Genomic DNA, 12,781 nt, shown 5'->3' with positions numbered 1-12,781 from the left:
TGTCAGTGATTCCCAGTTCCAAATTATTTCTTTATATGGATATGTTGGGCATACCAGATCAAATAGAATAGTATCTGTGTGCATATATACGTGTGTGTGCATTTTTTTTCTGTAAATGAAGTCATCAAAATTGGTGTAATTATATCACCAGAGTTTCCTCAAATTTGACCAGCATATATTTATTTCCATTGTGTCAGTGGACTGACCGCCAATGGAATGCTTGTTCTTGAGAGGAGTTTTAGGAGACTCCCAGTTGCCAAATACACTCTGCATCCTAGACATGTGGTTAGAATCTGAAATACAGTGTACAGGAGGAAATATAACATGGTTTCTGGAAGAAGAAAATATGCCTAATGACAGCTAGAGGGGAACCAATAAATATGACTAACTTAAACCTTCAAAATGCCTTTGACAAGACTGTAATAAATTTGCTTTGAAATAATCGACTGTTTCTCTAGCTAAGGAAGTATGGAGAATATGGGATTCTCAAGTTCTAGCAAAAGACCTATATACCTATCATCTGTCCTCTATCTGTTATTTATTTTAACGGAAGATATACTAGCCAGTGAAATCATTACATTTACACAGGGCTCTAAGCCCTTCCAGATAAAGTCAAACTAATTGGAATTAGCTCAAGACTGATCTTTTGATCTTGTGTGAAAAGGGGCACTAACCAGTAGTTGATTTCAATGTGGGCAAGTAAGTGCAGGGTAATACATGTAGTTAGGTAATGATAATTCCTTCTCAGCTTTGTATGAAGGACTCTTACGTCATAGTCATCCAGAAAAGGGATGTGTCGTATCTCTTCCAAGAAAGACTTAACCCAGCGTGCATTCTTGATGGCACCATCAAGAAGAGTTTGAAACTAAAAGAAGCAGACATTTTCTTTCCTTTGTAGAAAACTGTAGTCTGTCTGCTTAGCTCTGTTTTTTGTACCAGAACATATGAAATCAGACAAGGTTAAAAAAAAGAAAAAGGTATCTGAGGTAATTCAGAAGGCAGGAGAAGAGGAAAGAGTTGCTGTATGGAGATAGATGGTATTCATTCATAGTTACGTTGCTGTTGTACCATACCCATGAAAGCAGCCTGTTTTACTCACTAAATGTTTTCACTTAGAAAGGAAATGTTTCCTGTGTGCCAAAGAGCTATTTCAAAGCTTTTTATTTGATGTATTTAGACTTTTAAAAAATGTCTTAGTGAAGATTTATATGCCAAGAATTAATATTTGCTAAGTGAAGGCATTTAATATCAAATCTAAAAGAAACTGGCTTTGTTGAAGAGTATTCTTTTTAAATGGACAGATAAGATGTTTTTAATTTTGAGAAATAAAGTGTTCTGTATTAAAGTGATACACTATGTATGCAACAAGCATAGCTGCATGTGTTCTTCATGATTATAATATCACTTTACAGAAAATATGAACGTTAAAGTAGAAAATCTGTGCCTACTCTTAACTTCATAATGACTGTCATCAGTGTGTTTCCCCCATTTTCCCCTGTGTAGTTACTTTTGGGAGGCATAATTGTAACATAGTTGGATAGAATGTCTCCTGTTTTCCTTTAACTTAGCACATCATGTTTTTACCTGTCACCTGTTTACTTGTTACTTTTCACAACTTGTAATCATTGCCTCTTGTTCAGTGAGTAGCTAGATCACAGTTTATTTTACTATTCCCCTCTGTGGCATAAAGGTTAAGTTTTTCTTCAGATATGTTATTCTGGAATGAACTTCTTGGCATATGTAACTTTTTCCATGTTTTGGATTATTTTTCTTAAGGTACATTACAAGATACAATATTGCTCAAAGGGTTTCAATATTTGTCTCTTTGTACTTTTGCCAGTTTATTTTTTAGAAGTTGTACTGTTTTATACTGTCTTCTCAGCATTGGATGAGTAGAGTAGTTTTACTCCATCCCTACCAATATTAGATAGTACTATTAAGATTTTTTTCTCCTCCCCAAAATGGTTTTTTTTTTGGCCATGCCTCGTGGCTTGAAATCCTATTTCTCCAACCAGAGATCAAACCTGGACTCTTAGCATTAAAAGTTCAGAGTCCTAACCACTGGACTGCCAGGGAATTCTGCCCAAAAGTACATTTTAAATTTCATTTTTTGATCATTATCAGGGCTGACCATTTTTCATGTGTTTGTTGTTCAGTTGCTAAGTGGTGTCCAACTCTTTGTGACCCCATGGGCTGCAGCATGCCAGGCCTCCCTGTCCTTCACCATCTCCCGGAGTTTACCCAGGTTCATGTCCTTTGAATTGGTGATGCCATCTCATCCTCTGCCACCCACTTCTCCTTTTGCCTACAGTTTTTCCCAGCATCAGGGTCTTTTCCAATGAGTCAGCTGTTCGTGTCAGGTGGCCAAAGTATTGGAGCTTCAGCTCCAGTTGTGCTGCATTTTACAAATAAGATTAGTGAGGGCAGGAGAAGGGGGTGACAGAGGATGAGATGGTTGGATGGCATCATTGACTCAGTGGGCATGAGTTTGAGCAAACTGTGGGAGATAGTGAAGGACAGGGTAGCCTGGCGTGCTACAGTCCATGGGGTCACAGAGTCAGACACGACTGAGTGACTAAACAACAAAACCCTCTGGCTAGAAGAGGCAGATGGGGGACTTCAAACTTTAATCATTGTATTTATACAATATCCTTTAATATATAACAAATTACATTTATGTTCTGTTGTTCTTTTGATCCAGGTGATAGCCCTGTGGGATTAGTTCGCAGCTCTTATTACTCACATTTTATATATACGGAAACACTTCACACGGCTCATATTTGTAAGGGAGAGAACCTTTGGTTGAAGCCTATATGTCAAGTAAGATGAACATTTTTCACTACTGTACCAAGATGAGCAAGTTAAACTTGGGTCCAAAAGGGACAGCAAAGCGGTGAAATGTTTTAACCTCTATAGATAACCTGGTCTTCACACTAACAGTCATACATGGATTAGACAGAACAAGGAGGGAGGTACTTAAGAAATTTGAAGGCCTCTCTACAGCCTTGAGGCCAGAGTGGAAGAGGCCAGTGCTCATACCCCACAGAAGACCCTCCCACAGTCCGTCAGACTGATGCATCAGATTCAGTAGGGATTTGTGTGTCCTTTTGAGACATTTAGGATTATAATTTGTTGAACTGTTAGTCACCGTGGGGCCTGTTCTTTGTCTTGTTTTTTTAAATCATCATAGAAAGAAAAAGATAACAAGTGGAAAAGAGGGAGCGAACCAGCTCCAGAGAAAAAAATGGAACCTGTTGTTTTTGAGAAAGTGAAAATGGTAAGTGGGGGAAGTATGTGTGCTGTGTGGATGGGTTAGGGTGTGTTGACATGTGTGGAGGGGAGGAGATGGGAGGGGAGGGGTGGGGAGGGGGAGGGCTAGTTGAGAGCAAGCACATTGCACCATTGCACCTGGGCCTAAAAGAGGGCCACGTTCAGATTAGATCACCCACTGCCATTTCTGCTGCTTTCCCATCGCCTTGTTGCTGCCTGATCTGCTCTGTCACACTGCCTTTGAAGTCCAGATGGGAGCTTGGGGACGGCACCTGTCCCCTCTGAGCAAGAGGCACGTTTCATGGCAGAATGCCAAGGCTCTGTGACACCTTCTGAGCAGATGCCACATTAGTCCTTCTCTCCTTAGGCCTTCAGTACCTCATTTTCCTGTTGCTGTTAAGAACAGCCCAGAAGCCAGGCCATACTAATTCATTTTAAACCATCCCTTCTTGTATTCTCGCTCTGTCATAATGAAGTAGGCACCTTTCTTTTCCCACTGGACACCTTATGGCTGTGGTAGTAGATACTCTAAGATGGGGCTTCCCGGGTGGTGCTAATGGTAAAGAACCTGCCTGCCAGTGTAGGAGATGTAAGAGACAAGGGTTCAATCCCTGGGTCACAACTCTTAACAAAGGAGTTTGGAATCTTGGGAAAGAAGACGTTTTACTGTTTTCCTTCGAGAGTCTTTTAGCATCATTCTGAATCGTATTGTCTGCAGAACACAGTCCGTAGTGATACTGGCAGAGTGAATTAGGTAACCTATAAAATGAGTTCCCTTTTGGTATTAAAGGCTTTCTAATCACTGGGAGAAGTGTTGACCATTACCTTTTGTACCATCAGACACCTGCCTTTATTCTTTGCTTCTCCTGGGACCAAAATCTGCTGCTTCTGTTGGATACCCTTGTCTGTGGTTGTCTTGGTTCTGGAAAGATCTGTCTCTTTAGAAAGCCAGACAAGTGCAGATGACAGTTTTGTTTTTCACTTTAGGTTTGATTTCTGCTCTATGCCTTCTGATTTGGTTTTTTTCACACAACACTTCCTGAGTTCTGTTTCTTTGGTAACTCTCTTTGAATAACAGCATCCATGCCACAAGAATCCCTGTGGCTTTACGGTTGGAGAGGGGAATAGAGGCTTCAAAAACACCTGCTTATTTCTTTCTGTAACATATTTTAACCCTAGCCACAGAAAAAAGAAGATCCACAGCTACCTCGGAAAACCTCCCCGAAATCCAAAGCTCCTGTGGTGGATCTCTTGGGCCTTGGTAAGAGCTAGACTTTTCCACGCCTGTAATCTCACCAATGTTAATGAATCCTTTGTGATCCTGGGGAGGTAGTTAGAGATGGGGTTCTTCAGTTGGTGGCTTCATCACTAAGGTTGTTCCCGCCTATTCTTCCTGTTGTTTTACACCTAAGCAGTTGTTCTAAGAAGTGCTGACATTCTCTAGGGAGACAGTACAGTAATAGAGGAGTGGTTAAGTCCAGTACTGATTAAGCATGGCCTTTGAAGCCAGAGTCCCAACTCTGCCACTTACTGTCTTTGTGATCTTGGGTAGCTTGCTCAGCCTCTCAACATTACTTTCCTCCTGTAGTGAGGATGATGAGTCTACATCAGAGATGTTGTTGGAAGGACTAAATGAGATAATGCCTCTAAAGCTCTTAGCTCCTTGCCCCCACACACTGAGCGTTCAGTAAGTGTTTGCAAGTTTCACTAGACCAGCACCTGTGAGCCCTGCCCCCAACCCTTGTTTTCCAGGTGCATCCTGTTTCTGAGATGGCCCCTTACCTTGTGGTCATTTTCCTCCAAACTTTTGAAACCCTGAGCTAGTGGCTCTGCCCCTTTCAGAAATAGAGCCTATCTTACCTTTCATAGTACTGATGGCTGTACTTTGTTTCAGTCCATTCCCGCTGATTACTGGCTACTTCAGCTTCTAATGTCTGTACTTTTCATTTCTCTCTGAGAATAAATCCTACACAGCTTTGCCCCTCAAATAGCCAGAAGGAAGCCAGCCAGCTCCTTTGCAATGGTGCTAATGTAGCCTTCAAGCCCAAGTTCCTCCTGTTCTCTGCCTGAGCTACAGGCTCTTCCAGTGTGTTCTTGGGAATCTTGTGAGATGCCTCATCCAAGCTGTATGGTTCCAGAGCCTAGATTTCAGGGTCTGTGATTGGAGCATGTGGGCCTTCTCTACTTTGTGTCTGGAAGAGAAGAAAGGAATGGGCTTAATAAGCAGGGCTACATTTTAACTTTGGTCTCTTTTTCCAGATGCTCCTGTGTCCTGCTCCATTGCAAATGGTAAGACCAGTAATACCCTAGAGAAGGATTTAGATCTTTTGGCCTCTGTTTCATCTCCCTCTTCTTCAGTTTCCAGAAAGGTGAGTCTTGTGGGTGCCTCAGGAGGAAAGAGCATTCTGTAAAGGGTGCTTTTGATAACTTTAATCCTGGAATCAAGTCATGCATTCTTGGTGGAGTTTGACTTTGGTTTTCTTGATTCTTCCTTAACCCTGTCATCTCTGTTACAGCCTACTCATTCCATTTTGTCTCTTGCCCAAAAAGAGTGGGCCCTTTATGTGAACTTCTGTTGAAGATGTGTCAGATTGTAAAGGCTAATCCTATAAGTCAGCTCCTCAGCCTGAGTTATTTCCAGAGAGTTTGTAAATAGGAAAGGCTTGAAACCGTCAGTGACTCCCATTTGTGGAATACCAGATGTGTACACTAGGCACAGTGCTAGGTGATTTTGTGTATTTCACTTATGTTTTAAAATATTCACCACAATCCTGCAAAATGGGTCTTCTGGATGAGGAAAGAGTTCAGAAAAGTTACATGACTAGCCTCTCGTTACACAACCAGTAAACAGTGGTACTGGGATCTTAGTTCTCTCTGACTGCATCATTTGTAGGTCATTTTAATTTGTTAGTTTTTCACCAAATCACATTGTTTTGCTAAGGAGCAAAGAATTGTACCAGAGCTTAACTATCATGTGTTTCCAGATGTTTGTATGGTAAAAGTGTCAGGAAGCTACTAACTCGAGCCATGTTTTCTCATGGCAAATGTTAGAAGCAGCAGAGAGACAAGGGACGTCCTTACAGAGAACCCCAGGAGGACCATTCCAATTCCTCCCTGCCCTTTGTCCTAAGGTTGTAGGTTCCATGCCAGCCCCAGGGAGTGCTGGCTCAGTTCCAGAAAACCTGAACCTGTTTCCAGAGCCAGGGAGCAAATCAGAAGAAACAAGCAAGAAGCAGCTGTCTAAAGACTCCATCCTGTCACTGTATGGATCCCAGACGCCTCAGATGCCCACCCAAGGTAGAGTTCATAGGGGCCATGGCAGTGTGCCATGTAGAAACGGGAGGGCTTCCATGCAGGAATTATTTCTTGTGCCAGGGGCCCTGACATCATACTCCAAACAAGCCTGAACATGACTTTTCTTGTGAAGCCACTGAGTATCAGGAGATGGATATTAATGTAACTCAGAGCCATGCTTCTGTGGGGTCTGGCCTCTCTGAAGCCTGACTCGGGGTCTGGATCTGGACCCTAAAGGAGAAGTGCCTGGGTCTGCAGCCCACTGGAAGCCAGAGCAAGTCTTGTAGAGAATCTGTCTGAGGAATTCTAGCTGGAAGGAGTAGCTGGAAGGAGCGTTTGGATTAACCTTGTGTGCATTCCTCTTTCACAGATCTGTATGTCTGTTCTCTTGGCAGCAATGTTCATGGCTCCTGCTCAGATGGCGTATCCCACTGCCTACCCCAGCTTCCCTGGGGTTACACCTCCCAGCAGCCTAATGGGGAGCATGATGCCCCCACCAGTAGGCATGGTAGCTCAGCCGGGAGCTTCTGGGATGGTTGCCCCAATGGCCATGCCTGCAGGCTATATGGGGGGCATGCAGGCCTCCATGATGGGTGTGCCAAACGGAATGATGACCACCCAGCAGGCCAGCTACATGGCAGGCATGGCAGCTATGCCCCAGACTATGTATGGGGTTCAGCCAGCTCAGCAGCTGCAGTGGAACCTAACTCAGGTAAGCTGCTCCGTTTCACTCAGGACAAGAGTTCTGAGCCTCCCTCAAGGCCGTCTCACTTAGTGTCTGCCCCCTTATCCTTTGAATCCTTATAGTGTAAATGAGATATCGCCAGAGACATTCTTGGGTTTGCTTCATTTATTTATTTATTTTAACAGAAGGTCTATCTAACCTCAGACTTTCTGAGGCATTTTGGGTTCCTGTAGAATAAGGGTAATTGCCTAATTCTAGAACTCTCCACACAGTCATCAAAACAAAACAACCTGTACAGATAAAGAAGAGGTGGCAATAAAAGCACCAGTAAGCAATGACTGTCACATCTAATAGAATAGTACAAACCTCAAATTACATGATTATAGACACCGAAATTCAGGGCTTCCCTGGTGGCTCAGTGGTAAAGAATTTGCCTGCCAAGGCAAGAGACACGGGTTCAATCCCTGGTCCAGGAAGATCCCACATCCCGAGGAGCAACTGAGGCCATGTGCCACAACTATTGAGCATGAGCTCTAACGTCCAGGAAGTGCAACTACTGAGCCCCAGTGCCGCAAGTACTGAGGCCTGTGCGCTCTAGAGTCTGTGCTCTGCTACAAGAGAAGCCACAGCGGTGGGAAGCCTGCATGCTGCAACTAGAGAGTAGCACTGCTCGCAGCTAGAGAAAAGCCCTCATAGCTCCAAAGACCCAGCACAGCCAAAAATAAATGAATATTTAAAAACACTGAAATCAAGCAGAGCCAGCACAACAGAGAGACCCGTGTGAAAAGAGGAGAAGGAGCAGGGGGCTAGAGGTGACAGAGCATAGATAAAACACCCCCAAGAAAGAGAAAGCCCTGCCCTGATTAGAGACGTGCTGAGAAGTGTTCTGAGACCTGGTGGAGTATAACTCTGTTACTTGGAGAATCAAAAACAAAGGACTTGAAATAGATAGGACTATAGGGGGTAGCTTTGGCAAAGCATTGTTTCCAGGAGAGATGAGGATGACTTAGAATGAGGGGGTGCTCTTTGGAGACCTTGTGGTGAAGAAGTAAGAAGTGAGAATCACAAAATCAGATCTACCATCCTCCTCCCCACCAAATAGTCATTTCACTTTACTAACGGAAGAGGGTGCTCTTGAACTAAGAAATGTAGTAAGTCTCCCCAGATCCTTTCACCTGTGCTGATTCAGAAAAATAAGGTTCTACAAAGAATCTGCCTGCCAGTGTAGGAGATGCAAGAGATGAGGGGTTTATCCCTGGGTGGAGAAGATTCCCTGGAGGAGGAAATGGCAACCTACTCCAGTATTCTTGCCTGGAAAATTCCATGGACAGGGAAGCCCGAGGGGCTGCAGTTCATGGGGTCACAAAGAGCCAGACATGACTGAACATGCATACACACACAAAATAAACAGAAAGTAGCAAGTGACATTTATGCAAAACTATTATGAGAAGAAAATAGAAAACGAAGTCTAACATTTTGAGAAATGAAAATTCTTTCTCCAAAACCAGTCACGAAGTAGAAGAAAACTGTTACACAATCCTGAATTAAGTGTCCTCAGCAGCAGCAGTAACAAACACTTGCAGGTAAGACAAAACAGCTTGAATCAAAAAGTGAAAAGCTTTGAACCAAAATGGACCAATAACTGGAAGCTGTGAAATGAAAGTTTACTGAACTCAAGAAGCAAATTGAGAAACGACACAATTATCTTAAAAATAGACTGAATTACAAGTTAGTCAGAGGAGAATAGATTCAACTGAAAATATATTTGGCGTAGAGGAAAGGCATGAAGTAGCTCAGAGAAAAGAAACTAAATATAGAGAGCACTAAAAAGAATCAGAAAGAAAGAAAGAACTTAGGCAAAGAAGACCTAACATAAATATGTTTGTTTGGCGACCCCCAAAGGTGGCACTAGTGCTGAAGAACCTGCCTGCCAATGCAGGTTCTCTTATGTCTGGGAAGGTCCCCCGGAGGAGGGCATGGCAGCCCACTCCAGTATTCTTGCCTGGAGAATCCCATGCATGGACAGAGGAGCATGGAGGACTACAGTCCATAGGGTCACAAAGAGTCGGACACGACTGAAGAGACTTAGCACTCACACAAAGAAGAAAGATAAAATAGAACAGGATTAAAAATTTAAAACTTAATATAAGAACATTTCCTAGAAATAAAAGACTTGAATATAATGTTGAAAGAAACTACTGTGTATGTATCTGGAAGAACTGACTCAAAATGGTCACCTCGAACATATCCCAGTAAAGTTTTAGGCTTTGTATGATAAGAAAAAAAATCCATGAGTCCATATTTTTTAAAAAATGGGTGTGGGATAGAGGGAGAGAAAGCCTTCTTTGCAGAAGAATGACAACTAATAATTATAGAAAGAACAGGGTATTCACATATTTGCAAAGATATACCCTTCAGATTACTTAGTAATTACAATGAAAGGACATATGATAGATACAACCTTAGGTAAGTGATCAAACATAAAATTGTCAACAGTGGGACACATTAGTTTTATGCGTTTCTTGGTATCTTGTACTAAGAAGGATATAATATCACTTACATAGAATTTTGGGGGTCTTCCCTGGTGGTCCAGTGGTTAAAATTTCACTTTCCAATGCAGGGGGTGTGGGTTTGATCCCTAGTTGGGGAAGCTAAGATTCCACATGCCTCACATGCCAAAAAACCAAAATATAAAACAGAAGCAGTATTGTAACAAATTCAATAGACTTTAAAAGTAGTCCACATCAAAAAATATATATATTAGAATTTTTGCCAAAAATATCTAACTTGGATCCAATTATAAGAAAACATGAGATAAATCTAAATTAAAGGATTTTCTCTAAAATAACTGGCCTGGATTCTTCAAATGGTGTTAGGAAAAAATGGCAGGGAAACTCCTCTAGGTTAAAGGAGGCTAAAGAGATGAAAAATGAAATATAATGTATATTAGAATATAGTATAATGTGAAATATCTTGAACATGTTCATTGTATTGTGATTCTAGGAAAGTCTTCTTTCATATGAGACCTAAGAGTCAGACTCTTTGCAACCCCTTGGACTGTAGCCCACCAGGCTCCTCTGTCCATGGGATTTCCCAGGCAAGGATACTGGAATGGGCTGCCATTTCCTTGTCCAGGGGATCTATGTCTCCTGCATTGACAGGCCAGTTTTTTTTTTTTTTTACCACTAGCACCACCTGGGAAGCTTCTTATGAGATGCCTCCTGACTTATTAAGAGAGGTGAAACGTCACAATATCTGCAATTTTCAATGTCTATCAAAATTTTTTTAAAGCTGATACATATGTATATATCAAAGATAAAATAAAGCAAAAATGTTACCAGTTATTGAATTTAAGGAAAGATGTATGGGTCTCATTACCCTAATCTTTCAACCTTTCTGTAAATCTGAAATTTTCTTTAAAAGTTGGTGGAAGAAAAAAAGTTAGCCTTTCTCCTAAAGGAACAGATCTTATACAGAAAACGTACCAGACTTGGGAAATTTAAGTCATTTTTCTTTGATAAATAGTTTTGTCTGTTCACTGCCAGGAGCCAGTCTTTTAATCAAATTCCTAAAGGGGCATCAACCCCACCCAGGCCTGATGCCACCAACCCTTTTCTCCCAGCAACTTGCTTTCTCATACTGTGAAGACATGTTGGTCTTTTTTTTCTGCCTGCCTTTGTTCTTTCTGAAAAGTCCAGTTTCCTTTTCTTTGTCTTCTCTCTACTGGAGCATGCACGGCACTTTCCCTGACACTCTGGATAATGACTTTGCTGGAGAAAAGACAGGAGTGCTGGCTGGCTGGGGGCTTCTCTCTATATTCTCAGGGTTGGCTCCAGCCAGTTCACAATAGGCCCCTTCTTTTCAGAATGAGAGTGGAAAGGAAACAGAATAACCTCCTGTGCCGCTTTTATGTCAACTCACTCCAGGATTCCCCCTTCCCCTCCCTGAGCATTAGTCTCAGACAGCATCTCCCTTTGGCAGAGGCCTCCGTCGTCATGGTCTGGTGTCCCCGGAATGATCTGTGCAGGTTCAGGACAGTTCTGTCCACGACAGAGCTCCCCTTTGTCTCACTCTCCTCTCCCCGCAGGCGGAAGGACTTCTTCCGGCCCTTTGCTCTCATTGGCCCCGTGCCCACCGCCTGTCTGAAAGCCTCCTCTCTCCCTTTCAGATGACCCAGCAGATGGCCGGGATGAGCTTCTGTGGCACCAACGGCATGCTGAGCTATGGACAGTCCATGAACGGTGGGAATGGACAGGCAGCAAATCAGACGCTCAGCCCTCAGATGTGGAAATAGGAACAGCACACCTGGATGACTACCACTCTCCCCGTTGCCCGGTCTCCCTGTGTTTCCTCTTTCCCCATCCCCCTCTCCTACTTCTCTCTGTTTGGTTTAGAAGTCACTCGGTCCGGGTCACTTAGCACTTGGCATCCTGCCTAGCCCAGCTGCATCGCAAACCTGCAGACCTCTCTGTTGCTTGTCCCCCAGCTGTCCTGATTCCGTCCCCAGCCTCAGCCCAGGTTCTCTGCTGGCAGCCGCACCTTAGGAGCCGTTGGCAAAAGGCACTTAGACGGCAGGATAGATGTGCACACCTCTGAGCACCTCTCCCACAAGGTGGGACTTCTGTCAGACTCAGAAAGGTCTGTAGGGGATGTATTTTAGGCAAAGAGGGGAGAGTTTAGAGGTCCTTCTGTATGTGATGATAAGTTATTGGGTTGACCAAAAGAATGTTTTGGCCAACCCAGTATTTCCATAGGTTTAAATTTTGGGGGTGAGAAAGGAGGCATCATGCTCCCCTGATTTATGGAAATTAAGGAAGTACTGAAATTGAATTAAAACAGTCTTAGAGCAGTTTGGCCCCAGCCCTGGGGCAAGGATGAGCAAAAATCTGACTCTGCTTCACCCTGAATTATTTCCTGGATCTGAGACTTTAGGACTTGCTGCTTCGGTCAGCCTTTCTTAGCACCAAAGACTCTTCAAAGGTCCCACACGAAGACACACACCCTGCTCCCTGCCTTCATGCGGTAGGATCTGGCTTTGTGGCTGGAGGACCAGCCCCTCCAGTGGGAATGCAGAGCTTAACATGTGTACGCTTGTGTGCGTGTGTGGATTCCATCTCCCACTCTCTCCCCGTCTGCGCTGGGTATTTTTGTTTTTGTTTTTTTAGTTTTAGGTTTACAACAGAGAGGAGTTAATTTATCAACAGCCTAAAACTGTTGCCAGTTTTTCTTTAGTTAAAAAAAAAAAATTTACCATCTCACTGGTAGCTCCCTTCCTCCTTTCCCCTCTCCGACCGGCCAGTCGCTGTTTCATACTGGTGTGTCCAGGCTGCCCCGTGCCCCCATCTGTCCAGGTGTATGAGGCCGGACGCCTGGGCAGCCTTCCTCTCAGTCATCGTTCACCCCACTTGAAAATTAAAACAAGAAAACGTTGCTTAAAAGATTTCATCTGTGGGAACCACAACTCCTGGTTGCCTTTCTCCTGTGTATGTGTAAATTCCTTAATAAATATTGCAGGGAAGCACTGCTCGCTCA

The 12,781-nt window shown here is 43.2% G+C and overlaps 1 protein-coding gene across 1 annotated transcript in view; it reads left to right on the top strand.

Moving 5' to 3' along the window:
* Positions 1-12,781, top strand: part of SMAP2 (small ArfGAP2) — a 46,514-nt gene extending 33,733 nt beyond the window's left edge. Inside the window, exons 5-10 of the mRNA XM_061122278.1 lie at positions 3,191-3,277; positions 4,450-4,531; positions 5,530-5,639; positions 6,402-6,567; positions 6,960-7,276; positions 11,418-12,781. Of these exons, the coding sequence (XP_060978261.1) occupies positions 3,191-3,277; positions 4,450-4,531; positions 5,530-5,639; positions 6,402-6,567; positions 6,960-7,276; positions 11,418-11,543 (888 nt within the window). The 3' untranslated portion in view covers positions 11,544-12,781. The remainder of the gene's footprint in view (positions 1-3,190; positions 3,278-4,449; positions 4,532-5,529; positions 5,640-6,401; positions 6,568-6,959; positions 7,277-11,417) is intronic.

This window comes from Dama dama, chromosome 20 (assembly GCF_033118175.1).
Source record: "Dama dama isolate Ldn47 chromosome 20, ASM3311817v1, whole genome shotgun sequence".
NCBI classification, from domain to species: domain Eukaryota; kingdom Metazoa; phylum Chordata; class Mammalia; order Artiodactyla; family Cervidae; genus Dama; species Dama dama.
Note: the sequence above shows the minus strand (reverse complement) of the source record. Positions and strands in the feature narration are given on the sequence as shown.